Raw genomic sequence first — 23702 nt, forward strand, 5'->3', positions numbered from 1 at the left:
GCATCAGCAGATGCTAATAGAAAAGAATGAAAAGTTCCTTAAACATTCATGGTAGTAGACAGTTGGGTATTAAGTAGAGAAAAAAAATCCTAAATTTGAAAAGAAAAAAAAATGGTTCCTTTTGAATTGGTAGGAATTCGATTTTGTTGCATATTACATCTATGTTTGGTGACAACAGCCATTTGTGTTTTGTAGTGGTTTTTTTCACTTTTTTTAAATTGCGAATAATTTCACTGCCTTTTAGTGACATCTGCTGGAAGACGTGGTCCCACCTTCTACTGATAAACAGACAAGAACACTCAGAAATTTTGTCCCACATATTTTCCTGAAACACTGAAATTTTTGAAACAAGGCCCTTTCAGAATTGATGTGCAATGTTTGTAGCACTACATATTATTTTCCCCTAATCCAGATAAAACTAGAGGATTGCTTAAACAAGCTCCCAACTGATCCAAAACTAAATCTGGTCTTGGAAGGCAAAAAAAGAAAGAAAGCTAATCCACATTTAAAATTTGCAGTTGGTTGAATGGAGAAGAATACTGGCTAGTCTCCCAAAATATAAGCCCCATAATTACTCTAGTTTCTCAGAACTGCAGCAAGGATAAATATGAGCATACAACATCTGTGGATAACATGAAGTAAATCAGGTCCTATAAAAATTTCCCCAAACACTCTTAAAATATGCTTGAATAAAGTTTGTTCACTATTTGTTGATATTGTTTATTTTTATAGGTCTAAATAGATTACTGGGAATTTCTCAAAAAAGCTGACATTGGAGTACTTCTAATCCTAGTTGAAGTGGCAGAAATCTCTTGACGTGTATTTGCACAAGCTGCCGTTGCTGCACGAAGAACGGTGCAATATGTACGGTGCATAGTCTAGCAGGCATGGACTAAGTAGCTCAAACTAAATAACAAACTAAATAACTAATAACTAAAACTCATAGGAAAACTTTTGACTCCTTACAGGAGGAAGGTGTAGGAAAGGATTGCTCTGTGTGTTGCTTTGAGTTTAAATCTATCATAAATTTTCATCTGTTATGGTTAGAGCTATTTTGGTTTCTCATAATGTTTAGAAATTTTATTATTACTTTTCCCTTTATAGGAAAACTGCTATGCCAACATTATGGGAATCACTGGAAGAACCTGATATACTTGACACTACTGAGTTTGAATATTTATTCTCCAAAGATACCACTCAGGAAAAAAGAAAACCATTATCAGAGACTTACGAAAAAAAAAACAAGGCCAAAAAGGTATTTATTATTTCTTTGTCCTTTTTTTTTTTTTTTTTTTTTTTTATGTCTCTGTGGCGCTGTTTAGTCTTTCATCTTGAGAAAACTCCCTTTTAATTTTTGGATTTTTTGTGAATGAGCAAGAAAGTAAATAATAGATTGCTGATTCAATCTCAATTCTCTTGCTTGAGAATGCAGGGCTATTAATTACCTTGGAAAACCTTTTACCTTTGCTAATGAAAGTTCTGCATCCCATTGTGGTAGAAAAAATACTGTATAGGAGAATAGAATTAAAGTTCTAATTAATATCTGAAAGTGCCAGTATTTCTGATCATTATTTGCCCTTGAGCTGATGTATAATTAATGCCTGTCATTACTTACTCTAGCAAGCCTCTCTTCCACTGAGATAAATTTTATTAGAAAAATAAAATTTAAAACAAAATTTTAAATAAGGAATGACAATTTTTTTTCCAGTATAGCTAAGGAATTGTGTCAGGAAAGGGCAGGATAGTCATGTCTTTAATGGCCAAAGCTCCATGCAGTAGCTGTGTCATTCAGCTTTAGACACGATCCATTACAGAGGCAGCTGGCACTTGCCAGTTGGGATGTGCAGATAGGAAAAACAAATCATATTAGCAGTATTTGCTGCCAGAAAAATTCTAGACTGAATAATAATCAATAGTGTTTTCCTAACACAGTGTGATTACACGTCTGAAACTACTGAAACACTTACTGTGTTTTAAGTCTCTCTGAGTTTACCTGCTGGGAACCACAAGAGGGCACTTTGCATGTGAGCTGTGCTTGCTACCTTCAGTTTTATAATACATAAGAGAGTGAAATATGTTGGGGCTTTCAGAACATCTTTGATCAATTCCCTGTATTGTGTCTTAATGCAACAGCTAATGAGAAGTATCAGTAAGGCTGTAGAATTCATAGAACTCAAATTCATGCAATGCAAAAAGTAAATAATTAAAAATAGGTCCTGGATGGGGACATACTGGCATTTGTAAATACACATCAAAGAAAAAATAGCTACAGTCCTTCAAATATTAGACTGAAGTTGGGCATGAACATCTCTGTGAGAAATATTTTGATATATTTTACTCGACAAATGCTTGAGGTGAATGTGATATGTAGCAGCAGCCATATCCATACATTCCATTAGTTCACATATATTGTGCCTTCTTTCTAATATTTATTTTTACATTTTAATAATTTACCTTTTTTCAGAAAGAATTATGTAATAGGCAATACAGGTTTCTAAAGAACTTTGAAGAATTTAATCACTGTAACTTTAATGGGGAATTAATATGCACAAGTGGTTACCTTTTTATTTCAAAATCTCAGTAATTAAGGGAGTATATCTACATCTCCAAGGGGGTGACAGCAAACCAAGTACAGAATTAGGCCTGTATACTGAAAGATGAAATTGTGCTTTTCTTTTTCCTTGCTGCTTTGCAAACTAACTTACTTGTTTGAGCAGCGTGTTTTTTTAGTGATCTCCCTTGGTTTATCCAAAATTGAATTAGGTAATACTTACAGAACATATTGTTACAATATATGCATTATTTCTTGTGAGCAACCAGTGTATTTTCATATAAAGACATCCTTTTTATTTCTATCAACGTTTTAATTATTCTGCTTTGCTATTAGAGGTAAACTTACTATTTTAAGACAATGAATATTTATATTCATTTTTATATTACTGAAAGTAATGACATGAGAAAGGTTCCTTTAAAGTACTGTGGGAAAATACAAAAATAAATCCCCTTAGAAATAAATTCAGAATTATATCTATTACCATGTCTTTAGTTTGGAAAACCGATGGGATTGTGATGATGGTGTTACAAACCATGGGATCTGTGGGGTTTTCCATGAGAATTTACAAAAGTCGTGGTCAGTAGTGTAAAATTCCACCATTTGGTCAAATAAAAAATTAAAAATAAACCTGTGTTTAGAATTCAAAGAAAATTTCAATTGAGTACAGAAGCATTTTCTTTCTGTGTATCCTGTCTTTTCACCTTTCTCAGTTAAATTACTCGTAGTAGCAGCTGAATGTTTTTACAAACAATTGGCTTTCTTAAATGTCCTGTGTTTTTCTTTGCCTCTCTGAAAGCCCAAATATGTGCAGGCTGGCTCCAGTGGATTGGTCTTGGTGGGCTGCAAATGATACAGTAGTAGAGAGGCATTTTATTTACTTACAGGAGGATCTCTTAGTAGATAATAATAGAGAATTCCTGTAGATCAGTATAAAGCTATCAGTTTGCTTGGTTTCATTTCTGGTTTCTCATGCTTCTTTTGGCTCTCAGTTTCTTGCCTTTTCCCTAACAATTATAGGTACTAGGGTTTTAGCAGGAGTCTTTTTCTTTGCTTCAGTATATAAATTTCTGCTTGTCTGTTCTTAAAAATGGTACCAGTGTCACATTATAGAGAATTGTATAGTCCAGTTTAAGATGCTTTCTACAGACATTAAGAAACACAAATCTTATATGAGGCTCACAATATATTATAGATATAGCTGATGCCATGTCATTATGTACTTACTTATAGATTCCTTTTTCATGTTCATTAAAAAACCTTCCAGAGCAAGACATAGGTACAGCAATGAAGTTGTAGTTTGTGTTTGAAATAGTTAAGCTGTTTTATTTAATGATACTTGGTAAGACTGACCCACTCCCTGCACTAAACCTCAGCTCTGCACAAACTATGCCTTATTTCATAGAATCTTATACAAACTAAGTTCAGCTTCTTTGGTATTTAGGGAAATGACAGACCAATAGATGGTGCAGGTCTGCTTATTAAAACATGGTTGTTTAGTACTTGTTCTTGAATGAGAATTACATCAGTGCCTCACAGTCAAGTTCCTTTTTCAATTGGAATTAAGCTTTTATCTTTTGAATTAGAGGGTAATTGTTTCTCATTTAATTCTTTTGCAATTCCAAATAAAACAATATTGCTCAGTTTATTCTCAGAATTATTAGTTTTGTGAAACCAGTTGGAATAATCTGTATGCTTAGGCTGTGAAATGAATGCTTCTGTGGAAAGCCTGTAGAAATTTCAATTTGTTCTGTTCTTACCCATTTTCCCAGGTAGTAGACACTGTATGGCAACACAGTTTAAAAAATTCACTGTATGCTCTGCATTTTTTAACTTACATCTGATACACACCTGCCATTTTCAGCCAGAAATGTCTAAATGTCCTACGTAAGCTGCACCAGGGGGGTTTAGGTTGGACATGGAAGAATTTCTTCACAGAAAGGGTGATTAGCTATTGGAGTGGACTCTCCAGAGAGGTGGCAGAGTCACCATCCCTGGAGGTGTTTAAGGAAACACTGGCTGTGGCACTCAGTGCTGTGGTCTGGTTGACACGGTGGTGTTCAGTCATAGATTGGACTTGATGTCAGAAACCTTTTTCAACTTGATTGATTCTGTGATTAAGAGAAATAGAATGGCTGGTGTATTTTCCAGTACCATTTGGCAAGTCATGCTCAGAAAGGAAGCTTCTGACTATATATTCATATTATACATATATATTTCTACTCATATATGTTATATAATTACAATATAATAAATGTTTAATAAAATTAATACTTAAAATATATCAGTAATACTTTAATATATCATCAATAATATTTCTATTTGTGCATATATATACTCACTGTCAAAATAGGAGAATACACTGAGGACTCTGTGGACTTCTTTGCTGGTTGTAGTTACCTTGGAATTTTCACTTATTTCTTGGGTAGCAGAATACCAACTCTGCAGCCACCACCTACTTGCAAGAGGCTTCAAGTGCACTGAAGTAGATCCTTCACAAGGCTTTCATGTGTCTGAGATCTTGTCTGACAGACAAAGATAAGCACAAAGCTAATGCAATTAGCCACAAGGTTAATATGATTAAGAATATCCAGCTACCTTAAAAATAAGAGGGGGTACAGCTGGCTAACTGACTGGTAATAGTTCAGCAGAAAGAGTCTTGGCATTTTAGTGGCCCACAAGAGGAACATGAATGGTCAGATCATGGTAAGACTAAAAATGAAAAGCAGAACTCTGATAGATCAAGAAGTGTTGTTTGCAAGACACCACTCAGCCATGTCTCAGTGAGGAACTGCATCTACATTTAGGCACTACAACCCTTCATTAAAAATTTGCCAACTGTAAAGAGTCAAGAAGAGGGAGAATGATGAAAAGTGAAGTAGTCTTTAAGGGAAGAATCAAATTATTATGATTGTTTAGTCTAGAAAGGAGAAGGTTGATTGGGACGCACAGTATAAGTGTAATCAAGTGCATGCAGCTGCTGCAAAGAAAAATGATGAAAAGCTTTCTAAGAGCAAAGATACCAAAGGAATGCAGAAAAATTTTGGCTAGGGAAATTGTGTTTCTGTATTTGGAGATCTTTAGGAAAGTTTGTTTAGAGTGGTACACATATAATTGATAACTGTCTTGAAGTGCAGAAATGCTGTGAATGACATTTTGAGGCCTTTTCAACATCTTGACACTGTTCATCAATTAAAAGACATAAAGTCCACCTTCTGTCCATTGTCCTATGGATTGAAGCAGCTGGCTATACTTTTTTCAAAAACACTTTCATGATTCCCAAATTTGTTGCATTCATGCCAGATAGAAATGGCTTACTGGGTTGCACTCATTTCTAGAGGCTTCTGACAAGTATGTGGGGGAAGAAAGGAACAGAAATTAAGAATCTCAACAGCAATGGTAGTACAACTTAAAGGACTGCTTAAAAGGTGATTTTACTTATTTTTAGAAATATAATAACTTATTTTGGAAAAATAGACTTCATTCACTTGATGGTGATACAATGTAAACCCAGTATAGGTTAAATGAAGGTCAGGTGTACCTCTCTAGTACTCAAATATATATACTTGAAGACTTGAAGTTTGTTATGGTAATGCTTATCTGGGTTAGAAGCTCTGCAAACTGTGTGGCTGCTCATGCTTCTTTGATTATGCAGCCCTTTGGAAAATGTAGCACCTTAGGAAGAACTTTAAGGTTTTTTTCCAACTGTGTACCCTCTGAAATAATGCAGGAAACTCTTCTTCTTGTGCATTTGTTTTCTCTGCATGTATGCAATCTTTCATTTAATGTTCTATGTGTTATGTAGATAAGGATAAAAATTAGTGTTCTGAGGTTTTGATATTATGTCTTGAGAATAGAATTTGTTTTTTTCTGGTTGGGAGAATTTACTGGCTAGATGAATATATTAATTATGTCCCAATATTAGAGCAAGATACTATGCAACATATTTAAACCTTAAAAATATAATTCTTCTCTCATAGAAGTTTTTGAATTAAGACTAGATGCATTATAATCTTATATGAAGTAATGTAATGCAGTAAATGTTTGGTGTTGATGTTAATGAAATGGAGAAGAGATGTTTGCTGACTTTCCCAGAGACTCTAGGTGAATAAATAATATAAAGAAGGAGTGGGATTTATTTCATAGTTATTTTATAGTTCTGAAGTGGTTGAATCTGCAGCAGGAAAAGTTCAAATAATTGGAGGAAAACAAACGTCCCTTAGCACCTGAATATGAATCAAATAAATTACATTAAAAATTACATTATTCATTATGTAATAAGCTATGATACTCTGTAATCTTGAAAAAGAGATAATTAAAAGAGATTGCTTACTGCAATCTTTTCAATGTGCATTTTGTAGCTCCGTTGCTAGATCTAACACATATTTTGACTTTGTGTTAGTTTTTCCAATATATTTGAGCACTTGTTAGTAATTTATCCTCAAAAACTCAAGTATTTTCTATACTTTTTCAAGAAACAGGATAGTTGGATATTTGTGATGCCACTCTGTCTTCATCTTACCAAAAAAAAAGAGTAAATGTCAAGTAATTTGTGTCAGGTGTATGCTCCAAATGAAAGTCCATCAATCATTTTTGGCCCTTTAGTGCAATGATTATAATTTCAAAGACGCAGGAGGACATTAAAGATAATGGCTTTTCTGTTGTCTATTATCTCTAACAGACTTCCCATAATTATTAACATGTGTTCTCATTTACGAAGAGTGTCAATATTTTGAGTGAATTGCATTTTTTTAACTGAAAGGGATATGCCTGTCAGCAAGTTTTTTGTCCATCTAACTAAATGAGGAATTACAATTAATAAATTTTGTGTTTCCGCAAGAAGGGCAGATATTGCAGAAAATGTTGGAAGCTTTGCTGGGTTGAAGCACAATGACTGTCTTCAGCTGTCTGCATAAGATAATAAACAGTGTTCAAACTTAAGCAGAAGTAATGAAATGCTAGTGCATGCTCGTCCGAGGCACTCTCACTTTCTTTTTACATTTTATGCTGTGCTGAGAAAAATAATTGGCATTCCTTGTTTATCACAAAGCCCTGAAGTCATGTAGAATATGGAAATTATCCACAGGGTGAAGATCTGTTTTGTGGTTTGTCTAATTTTTGCAGGTCTGATAGGAATAAATCTATTGAGAAAAGTTTCTTACTAGCTCATTCATACCTCCTATTTGAACCTGATATATTGCCATTTGTGTGTACTTTAGAAAAAGGCTAAAAGTAGTGGTGTTTTCAGGCTAGTAAAATTGTAAATAGACTTTTAAAAATATAAAGCTATGGTTCACCCATATGAAGGAAAACATAGTTAAATTTGGCTCTCCCTTGAGCAGGAATATGAGAGATGATGTCTAGTCTTAAGCTTTTGAAATTTCATTGGTAACTCTTGGAGTGTTTATGTAGAATGGCTTGAGGGACATACTTTGGCTTCTTGTGCAGGATATTCTTCCTGTGTTTGAACAGGATTTCAGCAATCCAAACATGGGTCCAGGAAGTTGATTTGCTGTAAAAGTTGGTGAGTGGGAATGGAGGGAAATGCTGTAATAGCAGGACAGCTTTTTAGCTTATGGCTTTTCTCAATAAATTTAAATATTATGGAAGGAATCCATGCACCACCAGGAGGAAGGATTTAACTTTCAATCACTAAAGTAAACTGAATCTCTTCAGATTTCACCACCAGTAAGTGTCCTGGACAGAATATAGGCATTGCAGTTTGACAGAACAGTGAAGTCTGCTATACAGTATTTAATGAAATACATTTCTGGCTACATTAGAGAAACGAGAAACACCTTCTAATGGAAATGACAGAATAATTTATTAGTGTATTCAAGCTTTGGTATAGCTTCATTTTTTAATTAGATTATAAAGATTTGAAAGATGTAGATGAGACACTTGTGTACCGCAAATCAGCTAACTTAACATTAAAAAATAAGGGAAAAAACAATAAAAGTCAAATAATGCTATGGATCAGTGAAGTAAAGGAATTATCACCAGCAGTCACAATTTTGTCACTAAGCCAGAAGATGCTGCATCCATTACAACAATACATTCATAGTCTGGAGAAGCAACAGGCAGCTGGCAAGCCCCACCAGCTGGCACAGCAGCATCAGCTGGCTTGTGGCTGCTTACCTGTCACTGCCAGCTACAAGCAAGTCCCAATATGCTGAGAGGTGATCAGTGATTTGTCTTTTAAAAGCATAGACTAAATAATTCAACACAGTCTTTACAAATGTTCCTTTTATTTGCCTTATGTTTTTACTGAACTGAAAATGTGCTGATTTTTTTTTTGTGTCTTCTTTCTGTTTGGAATACACACACATATAATTCCCCCCTAGAGATAGAATAACCATCACTGGGACAAAGTTAGTGTGTTTGAAAATTAATTCTCTCTTTTACTACTGATTATATATTTTAACTGCAAAATCTTTCAAGTTCCACATTGATTCTAAAAATCTATGAGAAAATTCCAGTTTAATACTTAGCATTATAACTATGGGTTTGAAGTAGTTTTATGCTTAATGCAAGCCATTCTGTTATCATGGTCCTCCATTTTTGCTCTCTAATGAATTAATTACTAGCCTTCAGTTACTTGGTTGAAGCTATTTCAGGTAGTCTGCATCAATCTTAATGCCTGATAATTGTGACCATGTGTACATTTGTCTAAAATGCAAGTGAACGTACAGTCAGTTGCTTTTTAAATCATTAATCTCTAGTTTAACTTTTAAAATTATATAGGGATTTCTTTACAGGTTTTCTCACAAATTGTTTAGGGGGGAGGTCTTGCTTAATGATGTGAGCTAGTTTGATCATATATGGAGGATATAGTAGCACTTAAAAATACTTCAGTGGAATGATTTCAAATGTCATATTGTCTACAACAGCTGTAGTCTGGAAAGGTTTTGCCTCAAACTAGGCATGTCTAATGGGGTTTATGACAACCTATGAATTTGCCCTGAACAAGGTCAACTTGGAGGTCAGTGAATGCTGTACAAATTGCATACTGCTGAAACCTGTAATTATCCCTGTAAGAAGTTAATGTGCTGCGGAGTTCAGCAAATTCATGTAAAGCTTCAGAGATGACCATGATAAACCAAGCAGTTACTTGCCTTTGCTCAGAAGAATCTGTCAGCAGGATGTGACACTTCCAAGCAAGTTTGGAGCAAAATCATCTTGTCTGCTTGTGTATTCAGGAGATAAAGAGCCTGAATACTTTGTCATTTGAACAAAACACTTTCCACAATATTAATTTCTTAATATCCATCATATGTGCTGTCCATAGGCAGAAGAACTCTCAGGATAGATTTTTTCCAATTTTGGCAGAAAATATGTGCAATCTACTTTAACATAAATTTATTATTGAGTACCTACAAGAAGGACCTAAAATATCTGTCAGATCTTTGTTGAAGAGAGCATTTGTTCCAACTTGTGCATGTATTATCCAATTTCAGTACTCAAAATACTAACTTTTCATTTTCACATGAAAATATCAGTATGATTTCTTTTTCCTCTATTTGTCAAAAATGTAGTTTTTTATTGATGAGTGACTAAGTATTTTTGTAGGTAAATATTTGTAAATCACATAAAACACAGATAGAAAAAATTTTTATGAGTTAGTATAAATTTTGTCAGTTAACTGTCTTTAATTTGAGTGTCAATAAAAGTATTCCAGGAATAAGGGATAACAATTGCTTAAGTTCTTACTGTGATTAAATATCCAAATATAAGTGCCACCTTTAATTTAAATAATAAAATTAAATTTGGAGAAATATAGATTAAATATTATTCAAATACTAAGAAATAAATTTAGGGAAAACATAGGAGTTAGTATTTTGATCGGTTTTTATTAGATATTTGCATAGGAGTTAGTATTTTTGATAGTTTTTGTACATCAACACTATGAAATAAGCCATCTGCTTGGATCAGAACATTTTGCATTTTTGAAGAATTTGTGTCTGTATTGCATTTTGTGATGTGCTCCTGTCATAGCTTCCTTACAAAATAAATCAAAATCACGAATACCAATAGCCCAGAAATTGTGGGAAATAAGTTTTTTACATTTGTAACATCTGAGCATCACTGATCCCCTTCTTTATAAGTAATTTCAACCAGCCAAAATAACATTAAGGTTTCCCTTCCTCCTCTTTCTTCTTCTCCCCCTAAACTAACATCAGAAAGTAATACAGTCTGAATGTCAGGATATTATACTATCAAATATCTGTACCCAAATGTGAAAAAAATCCAGAAATCCCTGTGGAGTGTCAGCAGTGTGGAATAAGCACATTCAGACATGAGCAAAAGAAATACTTTGAGTAGTGTCCAGTGTTCCAGAAGTAGTGTTGAGAGGATATAAAAAGACAATTCTTCAATTCTTCTTGGTCAGGATTTGATTCTTTGCTGAAAAAATAGACATAAGCCTGTTCACACTGAAATGTAAACTACCAGACAAACTAAGGAACTTGTGATGTACTCAGTGTCTATAATAGTTCTTAAATGCCATTTAAAGAAAAAGGGGGAGAAAAACATATTCCAGAATAAATATTTGATGTGCCTTTTTCTTTTCCTGTATAACAGCATCCTACAAGTAAGAGGTGATGTTCTTTGAGAATTCAGTCTGGTGAGAATTCTCTGGTGAAAATTCAGTCTTATTTGTTAAGGTGCAGAGCACAAAGATAAGATGAAGGTCTCACTACCACATTTAGTTAATAAAAGGGTTTGATGTTTGGAGAAATATTGAATTCAATTCACAAATTAGCCTCTGTTGTAAAAGTGACTGAATATTTTGTAGAGTGTTCCCTTGATCTCAGATCATTTTGCATCACCTTTCTAGATTATCAAATTGCTGGATGGAAAGCGATCTCAAACTGTAGGAATTTTAATATCCAGTTTGCACTTGGAGATGAAGGATATTCAACAAGGTAAGTGTTACTTACACCTAATGTATTGTACTTGCATGGATATTTTATCATAGCCCTCAGATAATTTCTGACAGTGCAGAATAGTGTTTTGAATAGTCTCCTAAACTACCAGAAGAATCATTCTTCCAGTATATTCCAGTTTATGTCAAAGTTTTACCTAAAAACTAGAATTGAATTTAGGTACAACTCTTTCTGTTCCTTTACAGTTAGCATAACACTTTCAGTGCAGTGTTTCCATATTCCTCCCCTGCAGTTCCCTGCTTTTTCTGAAGCAAGTCAGCCACCAACAGGAATTAAATGGAGGGCTTACGCATAAATCTTTCAGGCTTCAAACATGCAGTCAGTATTTTTTAATATTTACATTTTGCTTCATTAACAGTATAAGAAGTACACCCCAAACTGATGTTACCATGTAGGAATCAGAAAGAGAATTACTGGATGGCATTCTTCAAAGTATGGGGCTAGTCAGTTGTAAATTCCATTACTGGTAGAAATTATTTGAGTTTGCCAATACAACTGTAGAGAAATACAGATTTTTCAGAACACTGGGGTGATTGAGAGTCTGCTTATGTTCTGGATTTAAAAAGATATTGTTTAAGGATATTGTTTATTTCTTTTTCACATTAAGAAAAGGAAAATATTCACCATTTAAAACAACTGCTGGAACAACTCAAGTTGATGTCTCCTTTTTTGCTATTGTTTTTCCTTCCATCACATGCAAATACTGGGTAGGGTGTTGAGATGCTGCTGGCATTGATTATTATTAATTTCAAAAGAGCCTTTGAGCATCTAGCACTTTAAAAGCACAAGGGCTCACAGATGTCTCTTGGGATGCAGAGGAATAAGGAAAAGAAGGAATAACTTTGTGTCTGCCAGTATTGTGTGAAAGGTATCAGAATGAGATGGAAAAAAACCACTATTACTAAAGGTCTAAATAATTTGCTGGCAGTGTCAGCAGCACAGGGATAGGATAGAAGCTTTATTACAAAAACTGGGTAATATTCTTAAGAATCTTCAGAGGTTGGTTTTCTTTTTATTTTCCATGTCATGATGTTCCACTAAAATAGAGCATCTCTGTCTCTCTCAGTTGTTTGCTGTACTTGTGTAGCTTTTGAAATCTTCTGGCCAATTTATACCAACTCTAAGAGTCCACAATGACCCAAATATCTGAGTAGATATCCAATAGCATTTTTAACTTGAGTCAGCAGTGCGCTTTTGAATCACATGTATCAGTTGTCCCCTTGGCTGTGCTTGCATTGCAGAGCAATGCAGAGCAGTCTCAGAGTGCACAAACATGCTTCAGAATCAAATGGAATGAGAAGATTTGCTTTAGGAACATGCCATCTCCATGGATAGCAGTCTCTAAATTCCCCAGGATCAGATCAGAGATAGTTAAAACTCCCTGAGATGTGTGTAGTGTGAACTGTGGCTGTCTACAAATCCATCTCTAAAGACTACACTACTTGCAGTTGTAGACCTAGCTAATGTAGTCCTACAAGTTTTGTGAAAATTAGAAAGTTGGTAGAAGAAAGACACCAAAACAAGTGCTGTCACTGAAGAAAAGTTTAGAACTCATCGCCCTTTCTTGTCTGAGGTAGCAAATGACTGGCCTGTCACCACATGTGTTGCTCAAGGCATCAATAGGATATGCTGCCTCTTGCTTATGGAAACAGCTAGGAGCTACAATCAGGATTTGGGAATACCATTAGTGGAACTTTTTAAAAAATACACTAACAAGGCAGTCTGGCTGATTCTAAGCAAAATCTGTGTTCAGAGACTATCTAGGGTAAAAAACCAGTTCACAAATCTCAGAGAAAACGTTGTTCTGTAGAGAGGACCTTTAGAAATGTACATTACTCTGAAAGCAGCATTAGAATTTTGCTTGTTTCTCTTTTAATGCCTGTTTATTTCATAGTATTTTGTGTAATTGAAATCTGTGGGCAGTCCTGCCTCTCAGCAGACAAATTGTTTGAAGACTGCTGTAGTCCGTGCACTGGATGAAAAAAATTCATAGTAGGCTAAATGGTGCATGACAACGCCTGACCAAAAAAAGCATGTAATCATTGGGTCATGAATGTCAACTTTTTTTGTTTTTAAAGAGGAATTGCGAAGTGCTACTTCTAAAAACATGCAGATTAAGCACTCATCTCTTTTTTCACGCCAATTTCCATGGCATAATTCAGTATGTGAAAAACTGAAAAGTTAATAGCCTTTGACCACTTTCAGCAGTGAATGTAGAAATCTGAAGCAAAAGAAAGTCAGGAGTGAAAAAAAAATCTAATTTTTATTTCAAGCTTTTATAACCATGTTTGTTGTAAAGTCATGTACAAATGAATGTCTGGTGTATGTGTGATGTGCTGGTTAGTCTACCTTAGGTAGCAGTTATGGAATACAGGTAGAGAAATTCTCAGATGAACTGCCCTGTGCATACAGGTGCCTACAAAATTGTAGAGAAGACAAAAGAGTAACCACAAGAAAAATTGCATCTTCCTTTAAAATAGTGTGAGATTTCTGCATCCATGGGATTATCCTGTTAAGTCAAAGTACATAGCTTCACAGGATATTCTATAGATAACTCAGCAGAGCAAAACAAGCAAGTGACCATATCTGGCATCCAGATGTTTGAGTTTGCATTTGATAATCCGCCAGCCACCACACTTCAGGAGGGGGATCTCCCACACGTATTTGTTTAAGAGAATGAAGTTCATCCTTTGCAGATAAGTTTATATCCATAGTGCTTCTGAGTACAGTCTGAGGAGAAGACAGCATAAAGCTAAATAATTATTTTGGGTACTGTTGGTATTATGTGATGCACAGGGAAAGTTAACCTTGTCATGCTGCACCTGTCCTAAGACTCAGCTTTTTGTACAGTGGGAGAGCACAAATCCAGGTACTTTGGTGTTCTGAGCATTGGTGAATCTGGTACTGGTGAGAGCAATAAAGTTTTTTGTTAGACTACTATTCTATTAATATTACTCCTTTCCTGAGCAGAAGAAGCATGCAGAAAATCTGTCTGACTCAGTATTCTCTATAGGATCTGTATATTGAAAAGACAAATAGCAGTAATCAAATTGTGCATAGGTTTGAGATTATTTTTAAGGCTGCTTCTCTGCATTTTTTAAAAATCTTTATAAAAGGAGATGAAGAATAGCAGAGATCACTTGTTAGGTACACTTTAACCATCCACACTTAGAGAAGTAATCTCCATTTCATATCAGTCCATTTCTGTCTTTTCCTGTCATTGTTCAGCTGAAATACTACAACTTGAGAGACAAACTTGTGGATCAACACTTCTTTGGTTTTGCTGTTGAAATACTACAACTTGCTCTACAGCGAGGTGTTTCAGTTTTGTTTGTAATGGCAAATGCTGATTATTGCTGTGTGTGAAAATACTGTGTGGGTCCTTGTCCCAGCTTTTTACAGGTCAATATTCCTTTCACTGAGACAGCTCCAAAATAGTAGCTGGCAATAGCAATGCACTGGAAAACACATAATAATACTTCTTTCCTCAGTGTATGTACTGGCTTTCCATGAGCTACTGAGATCCTTGTTCAAGAGAACTGGCAAAATTGTGGGGCAGCCCAGATGAAAAACTTTTAGTTACAGAAAATGGGATGTAGATAAAATGTGGATGTCTTATGTTCAAAAGAGTGATTATCCCAAATCCTTCCATTCATAGTGCATTCATAGTACCTGCATTTTGCCACTAAAATTGTAGAGCACTAGAAGTTCTGCTTCTTTACATTGGAGAAATATTTTGCTGTTGAATATTGCTGATTGCTGTCAGAGCACATTAACTAGATGGTCTGCTGGTATACATGCTGGTATATTTTCCATCTGTGAGATGTGGTAGATCACATCAGATGCACAGCTAATAGCTTATTCTACTCTTTGTGTAGTAAAGTGCAATATGTTTCCCACAGAACAGCTGCAGACTTCGCTGCTACATTTACCAAAACCATGGTAGCTGTACTGTAGCACTATAATGCTGACAAAATATAGCCTGTATGCAAAGGGGAGAACGTAACATTTATCCTTAGTTAATTGAGATTATTTCTAATGCTAAAAGTGAAGCATCTGACTTGTTTCCTTAAACTTTGTGATTTTCCCTTCATTTCAGCATATGGGAGTAAAAAACTGGAAGAATATGAACTGTAGATTAACCCAACCAGACTGATGATCAGTCTAATAACCATTCTGATTCAGTATTATGTTTCTAATAATCCTGGGATTGCTCTAATAAGAGCACCCAGGAGATTTAGAAATAGGTTTGCATTGTCTTAGTGCAAGTTATGCCTTATGGCACATCTAAACTGTTTTTCCAAAGTTTTGTGACTTTCCCACCCACCCAAAATATTACATGTATATATTCTATATATTCAGCATACTATGCATGAAGTACAAAGATAGCTCATACCTGTCTCAGAAGTTGGGAAGCCATTTTATCTAAAATTAAATGGTTTTCACTTTTTTTGGGAAAATTCACAACATATATTTTTATTAATCTGTTTTGGATATCCATTGCATGTGGGCAGGTTAACATTAGTACCAGAATCTTTTGTTCATGACTTCTTGCAGGATTTGAGCTTTCTTAGTCTTCTAAACCTTCATTGTGCCCATGGTGCTTCTTTATAACATACTTTTTTTTTTGTGTTGCATGGCAATTAATACTGGAGAAAACCTTTAAATAAGTTGATAACATATCAATTTGTCAGAAGTAAGCCAGAGGGATTTGGATATTACAGGTAGTTTTGCCAAGTATTTAACAGTCATTGTCTAATTGACTAGGTCAGTCACAATTTTATTTAAATTTCCCAATGACAGTCTGCATATTCCCATGAAATCAAGCCTTACTCAACAGAATGCAGTACCTAAAACAACTAAGTACTTCCAGGTCAAATAAATGGAGCTTTGGCAAGTTCCTTTTATTTAAATAATGTACTTTTCTTTTATTATTTGGGAGCAGTTAAGGTGATTTCTTCATATTTCATAGTTTAATTGTCGTATTAAATGGTTTGATACTGGTGAGTATATGTAAGCTCTGTCAGCAGGACTTAAATCCTGATTTAGCCAAAATGTGTTTAGTGAGTCTGTATATCAGATTCTGCCTTAAGACTGTTGGCATTTAAGCTTATTTAGAGGAGGTAAGTATATTTCTCTTATTAAACTCTAAGTTCCAAAGTTGTATGCACACTGCACACAGTATGCTTTAAATTCTCATCTTTTTTTTGCTTTGCATTTTTTAGTTTATCAGAATATGTGAAAAATCTGTGCAGCAGGGAATCTGTTCGATTCATTTTTTAGAAGTTAGTATATTAAAAACCTTTGGTATAAGTTTATATTTGAAGCAATGCTCTTAGCATGTGAAATGTAGCTGGCCAGTATTTTTATGTGTGCCTGTTAGTTTGAATGCATGATGCTGATCTGTTTTTTGTCCTAGCTGACGGTTATTATATCCTAATGGGTGCAACCCTGCACTAATGATCCTTGTGTATATAAATTCTTCTTCTTGTGAGCAGACACCATAGGCAACATAAAAATGTTTGCCTCAATTTCCCTGCAAAAAAGGATCTCAGAAACCAGACTTGGCCAAGTAACAGATTTTTTAAAGGTAGAGGAACCCAATAAAATTACCAGCTTTTCACAGCATGAGTCTACTTCCTTTTGACATATTGTGAGGTGTAGGTGAAATATTCTAACTGAACTGACAGTGTAAGGAAGACAGCTAACTAGAAAGCAAGATGAAAGTAAAAACCACCGATGATGATTGATATTGTAATAGCTACTATTTGTTTTGGAGCCTCTTTTGTGGATTTATGATAGTTCACTGATATTACTTACACTTATGTAAGCCGGATATAATGAGATTTAATGCAGTAAAATATCATGGTTAAATTCACTGGATCAGGAAGAGCTTTTTGAAAAACATACCTAGGTTTGTATTAATTTTGATGAAGGTAATATACATATGATGAAAATTGGGTTTTGTTTTTCATAGAAAAATTTAAAAGCTTTGTTACTTTAAGTGAAAATCAAAATAATTATTTTGTTTGATCTAGTGCAATGTTTTTTTTTAAGCTGCCCCAATTCAAGCTAATTTACACAAAATACTGTGAATGTATTTGCACATGGCACATTTTAAGAATAAGAATATGAAGGCACCTGTGAATTTGGGGATTTCTTCGAGCTTTTCAAAATTAATGTGGTTTTTTTTTTTTTTTCCCAAAAAATGGGCCCATCATAAATTTGCATGTTTTCATTTTTATCTTCTGCTCCAAATGTGCATGGCAATCAGTTCAATCAGCTTGAATGGAAAAAAAAAAGGGCTAAGGCAATAAAATGTATAAAGATTAAATAAAGGAGGGTATGTGGATTTTGGCAGTACTTCTGGCTTACTGGGAATGTGTCTCTACATACATTGACATCCTAAGATGTCCAGCTGGATGGCTTGATTTTTAACTGCAGTTGTCTGTCTGTGCATTCATTGCTAATAATAGCAGTACAGGTTGTATAGCAAGTAAATCAGAAAATATTTTCTGAGTACTTTTATACAATCACATGCTCTCTCCAAGAGAGATAATAACTCATGTCGATATCTCTTAAAATTGATTATCATTAATTCTGTTAAATATGTGGTTTAGCAGATTGTATTTCATTAGTTTTATCACAAACACTTTTTTGTTTTATCGTGTCACTTCAAAACAATGCTGATTTGTTAGATCTGATGTTGAGTACAGAAACATGGATAACATAATAGAGCATTAAAAACCACTTTGTGACTCTGGGGCCATTTTGGTGACAAATATCTGGCTGAACTATTCAGCTAGTTTTGTAACACTTGATATTCTTATTACAGTGGGTTTTTATCAAACTACTTCCTGTCATCATAATAGATTTGTACATAAAAATTTGACTATCAATTACATGCTTTGCATTTCTAGTACAAGTTTAAATTACCTCCAATAAGTTGCTTTTTCTAGATGGCTTTGGACAAGTAAATTTCTCCTTGTAAGCAGATTTCAGAATATGCTAAAATAGGATAAAAGTTAAACCACAAGGGAAGTTTCTGAACTTAATATGCATATTGTTAATCTTAACAGTTAAATATATTGGGCTGTGAAACCAGTCTTCCAAGAAATTTTCTATCTCTTAGGTTCTTTTGAAATTTTATTTGATTATACAGAAGATAGTACAACTCTTGGAACTGTCTTGCAGGAGAAAAGAGAGAATCTCATAAATTCATACCCTAAGGAATTTTCTTTAAACAAAGATTTCTGCCAATCTAAGTGGTTCAGGCTTTACATTTGGTTACAGTCTTGAGGATTTAGAATCTTTCCAGTAAGACAAAAATGGTTGGAAATACTGTTTTTTTTCATTGATACTGTCTTCTGTGTAATTCTTTACTTCAAACCTAGGTGTAATGTCAACAGATGGAATAATAATTGACAGGCAGAATTTTAAAGCATTCTAAATGTCACTGGACCTTTTAATAAAATTAATTAGTCTGCCACAGAGAAAATTTACTAGCCTGCTGGTTAATTTCACAATGTAAAATCATGGGGTAGGTGGTAGAGCAGGCGAAAGCTTATTACTTTTAAATAATTATTTAAAGATGTGTGCCTTGCCCCTTTCAAACGTGGATTACAAATGCAGCAAGAGCTTTTAAAATCCTCTAAGTTCATGAGCAGTCAAGGATCATTTGAGGAAATATAATACAGTTGAATTAAAAGTTATCAGATAGTAGCTAATAACATCTCACTGGTTATGCCCTTGATTCTTTTGAGATTAATGTTCTCAGTAATATATAAGCATAAGTCATGAGTTCAAGAACTGTGCCTAGTCCCCTTATGAATCTTGAGGAAAAGCTGATTTCAGACAATTTAAATATCCAGAATTAATTCCATTCCACTGTGCATCTCTCAGCTTACTGGAATTTAACACTAGAGTGTGTTAGAAAGCACCATGAAGCAGTCCCATTTAGTTTTCAGAAGAGTTCCAATACCAATTTTCCAGTAGCAAGAGTTTCCAATACCAATACAAATTGCATAAATTGTTATGGGATTTGCAAATGTTGGAAGCACCTATGTCATATATTCCAAACACAGTAATATTTGGAACTAAGATGGGAAACATTTTGAGAGTTCTCATCTTTAGTAATGAAGCATAATTAATCACTGAAGAGCATACTGCATGTGTGTCTGTGTGGTGTTGAAAAGGATTTATCTGTAAATTGTCATGGGGATAGTTTCTATTGGATAAAGCTAAATTAAATGTGAACTTGTTGAAGATAACTTCAGACCTGTAGCACAGTCTTTTCTGCTTGCAGATTTACAGCTTGTAAACTTTGAAAGTTGTCTCCTTGTCTACTTACCAAGATTGCTAGCTCCGAAACAAGCATGTCTCGCTGATTTCCCATGCACACAGGGAGACTTAAATACCCTCACTCTCAATTCCTTCCTATCCAGCCTTCTAGGCTAGCATGGTATCTGTGCTGTTCGTTATCTGGTATCAGTTGTTCTCATGTTCTCCTGCCTGGCCAGCTACACAGCCAATGGCTACTTGACTGGTCACATCTTTGACTGCTGATTATATTGGAGAGAAAAAGTAGAACTCTACTCTCCTGAGACAGTCTATAGAATGTTCTCATAGGATTGCTGTGATTTGACATCAGAACAAAAATAAAATGCTTAAAAATAACCATTAACTGGAAACATAAATGTCCTGTATCTACGTTAGAACCCTTTGGTACATTTCACAGGAAAAGAACTGAAGTCTTAACTTATGTTTTCCAGTGTCTAATTTGTGTTTGTATTCTATACAGCTATCTTGTGTGTTGATGACTCTGTAGTAGATCTGGAGACACTGGAAGCCCTATATGAAAATGTAAGTAAAGGTGGGGTAAAAATGTGTTCAATCACCAAAGTATTTCGGATACAGACTTTAGGCTGCTCAGGGAATTAGTGAGTAAGGTCCCCTGAGAAAATGCTTAGAAGGTTCTGGGGTCCATCAGTGAAGATTATTTTTTTCAAATACAACCTTATGAAGGGCACAGGAGCAGGAAATTCCTAAATGTAAGTATTCAAGCAGATGAAGCAGAAGGTTGGCTTATCTGAGCTGCCTTTTGGAGCCAAGGCAAAAGAAGAATGTGTATGCCCAGTGAAAGCAAGGTCAGCTGATGTGGGAGGAATACAGAGATGCTGCTTGCCACTGTAGGAGAAAATTTATGCAGCCAAAGCTTAGTTGGAGTTGAAGCTGGACAGAACTGTGGGGGACAATTAAAAGAGGTTGTTTAAATATGTTAATAGCAACAGGCAGTATAAAAATAACATCAGCTGGTTACAGGATGAGAATGGCAACTTTACAAACAGGGACATAGGCAAAGAGACGTCTAATGCTTTCTTCACCTCTGTCTTTAACACCAGTGATAGACTGAAGGGCACCCAGTGCTCTGAGCTGGATGACCAAAACTCTGAACTTGTGTGGGATGGGCAGCTCCAGCTGGACCCCTGTATGTCTATGGGGCCTGCTAGAATTCATCCAAGAATATTCAAGGAACTAGGTGATGTCATTATGAGGCCTTTTGATGATTTTTGAATTCTCTTGGGAATCTGGAGAGGTCTCAGTCAACTGGAAGTGTTTGGACAATGCTCTCAGGCACATGGTGGGATTCTTGGGGTGTCCTGTGCCGGGCCATGAGTTGTACTCAACAGTCCTGATGTGTCCCTTACAGCTCAACATATTTGGTGATTCTGTGACCAAAGGAAGCCAGCTGATGTAATCTTTTTGAATTTCAGCAAAGATGTTGATGCTATCTCCCACAGCATCCTCTTGAATAAAATGTCCAGCACACAGCTGGATAAACACATCATTTGATGGGTGAACAGCTGGTTCATGGGTTAGGTGTAAAGGGTTATAGTGAATGGGGTGACATCACTATAGTCACTATAGTGGCCTGTCACTATGGCGTTCTGCAGGGCTCTGTCCTAAGCCCTTTGCTCTTCAGCATCTTCATTAACAACTTGGACACAGGACTGGAATGTGTATTAGGTAAGTTTGATGATGATCCTAAACTGGGAGGAGCCATTGACTCCCTTGAAGGCAGAGAGGCTTTGACAAATCAGAGGGTTGTGCAGTCACTAACTGCATGAAGTTTAAAAAAAAGCAAGTGGCAGATTCTGCACCTGGGATGGGGCAACCCTGGGGAGTGAAACACTGGAGAGAAGCTCTGTGGGGAAAGGGACTTGGGGGTCGTGGTTGATGGCAAGTTGAACTTGAGTCAGCAGTGCCCAGGCAGCCAGGAGGGCCAAGAGTGTCCTGGGGTGCATCAGGCACAGCATCACAGCCAGGCAAGGGAGGGCATTGTCCTGCTCTGCTCTGCTCTGGGACGGCCTCACCTCCAGTGCTGGGGGCAGTTTTGGGTGCCACAGTATAAAAAAGATACAAGATGTTAGAGAGGATCCAAAGGAGGGCCATGAAGATGGTGAAAGGGGGGGAAGACATACAAGGAGCAGCTGAGGTCACTTGGCCTGTCAGCCTGGAGGAGACAGAGAAGACCTCATGGCTGCCTGCAGCTTCTTCAGAGGGGGAGGAGGGGAAGATCTTCTCTTTGTGGTGACAGTGACAGGACCTAAGGGAATGGCCTGAAGTCATGTCAGGGGACATTTAGATTAGGTATTAGGGAAAGGTTCTTCACCCCAAAGGTATTTGGGCACTGGAACAGGCTCCCCAGAAAAGTGGTCACAGAATCAGTCTGACAAAGTGCAAGAAGTATTTGGACAATACTCTTGGGCACATGGTATGATTCTTGGGGATGGTACTGTGCAGTAAATGGCATGTAAGGCACTGCAGGAATTTATCACAGATCTTTAAGCATCCCTCTTTTGCATAGTCTAAATGATTCTCAGTTTAAAAAACTTAATTGCTGGCTTGCAAGCAAACAGGTAAAGAAGCAATTTATTAATTTCTTACTAATTTGTAACTAATTAGTTTATATTAATTCACTCAGAGAGCACAAAAGGATGAACTGGAGAAAATCAAGCAATATTATCAGACTTCAAAAGAGGAGGAACTGAAGCTTCTGGATAAACCAGAACAGTAAGTTGTTTGGTTTTTTTTTTATAGTTTGTCATTATATAATGTAGTCCTTTAATTATATGTTGAAAGCAATTTTGATACATAATTCTTGGTAATTATAATTTTTTTCTAAAATTATAAACTTTGTGTATTTCAAGACATGATGAAAAATTTGCCCTTATCACAAAACTTTTTTCAGACATGGCAGAGTTTACTACATCAGCTTTGAACACCAGAACTGATAAAATATGTAGCCTTGAATCAACAAGAATTTTTGTTCCCATTCTCACATTTGTAAAAGCCTTATCCTTCCCTTAGAGCATATATGGCTAAATTAGCATTACATAAAGCAAAGCCTGACGGATTTTGATTGTTAATTATTTGAAAAGCTGCATGAACAGAGGGTTTGGGTTTATCCTATGGCTAAAGACACCTTGGATACTCTGGTCAAATTCACTGTAAACCTAAAAGACTGATGCCACAGTTCTCCTGGAACAGTTGTGGCCAGTGACAACTGTTAGGATGAAAAACAAATGTTGCTCCTTCTGTTGTAATACACCTTAGACTGATGTGAAAGGTTCCTCAAGAATTTATGAACAGAATGGTAATCCTGAGTTTTATATTTGTGTAGACATTTGATTTCAGATGTTGGCCTACCAGTGGTTTTTGTCTTCTGCCACTTCACTGCTTTTTTCTTTTGTACTCTTATCCTCTTCAATTCTTCCTTCCCAGAGGGCTCTCTGTCATCTTGTTTCCTTTTCCATCTTGTCTGTCCTTGTCTTTTATGCTGTCTCTGCTGTAGGAAAGGGTAGGGGGAGGAAGAACTGAAATAGAGATAGTATATGATTGGTTAATGTCAGAATTACTTTATTTTCATACCTTTTTTTCCCATTAAAATGTTAGTGCTGAAAAAAACAGATTTTTTTTTTCTTTTTCTCCTTACATGAGGCAGCTAAACACTCATTTGTAACTGCACACTAAGGAGTAGGCTAATATTACGAGATAAGGCTATTATCTTAGTCTTGATGAAGAGAGGCTATTGTTCTTTAGTAAGCCTTAAGAAGACAAGTATCTATAAAGTTTATATACTAGCTTACTTTTGCATCCCATGTCCATGGTTTTCATTGCCTTGGCTTGGGGCATAAGGATACATT

The 23702-nt window shown here is 35.6% G+C and overlaps 1 protein-coding gene across 3 annotated transcripts in view; it reads left to right on the forward strand.

Moving 5' to 3' along the window:
- FMN1 (formin 1) overlaps positions 1-23702 on the forward strand; it is a 164840-nt gene that overhangs the window by 76724 nt on the left and 64414 nt on the right. For all 3 annotated transcript variants that reach the window (XM_050974945.1, XM_050974946.1, XM_050974947.1), the window contains 4 exons: positions 1105-1255; positions 11388-11475; positions 20297-20358; positions 22481-22569. In XM_050974945.1, coding sequence (XP_050830902.1) covers positions 1105-1255; positions 11388-11475; positions 20297-20358; positions 22481-22569 — 390 coding nt within the window. The remainder of the gene's footprint in view (positions 1-1104; positions 1256-11387; positions 11476-20296; positions 20359-22480; positions 22570-23702) is intronic.

This window comes from Serinus canaria, chromosome 5, assembly GCF_022539315.1.
Source record: "Serinus canaria isolate serCan28SL12 chromosome 5, serCan2020, whole genome shotgun sequence".
Lineage (NCBI taxonomy): Eukaryota > Metazoa > Chordata > Aves > Passeriformes > Fringillidae > Serinus > Serinus canaria.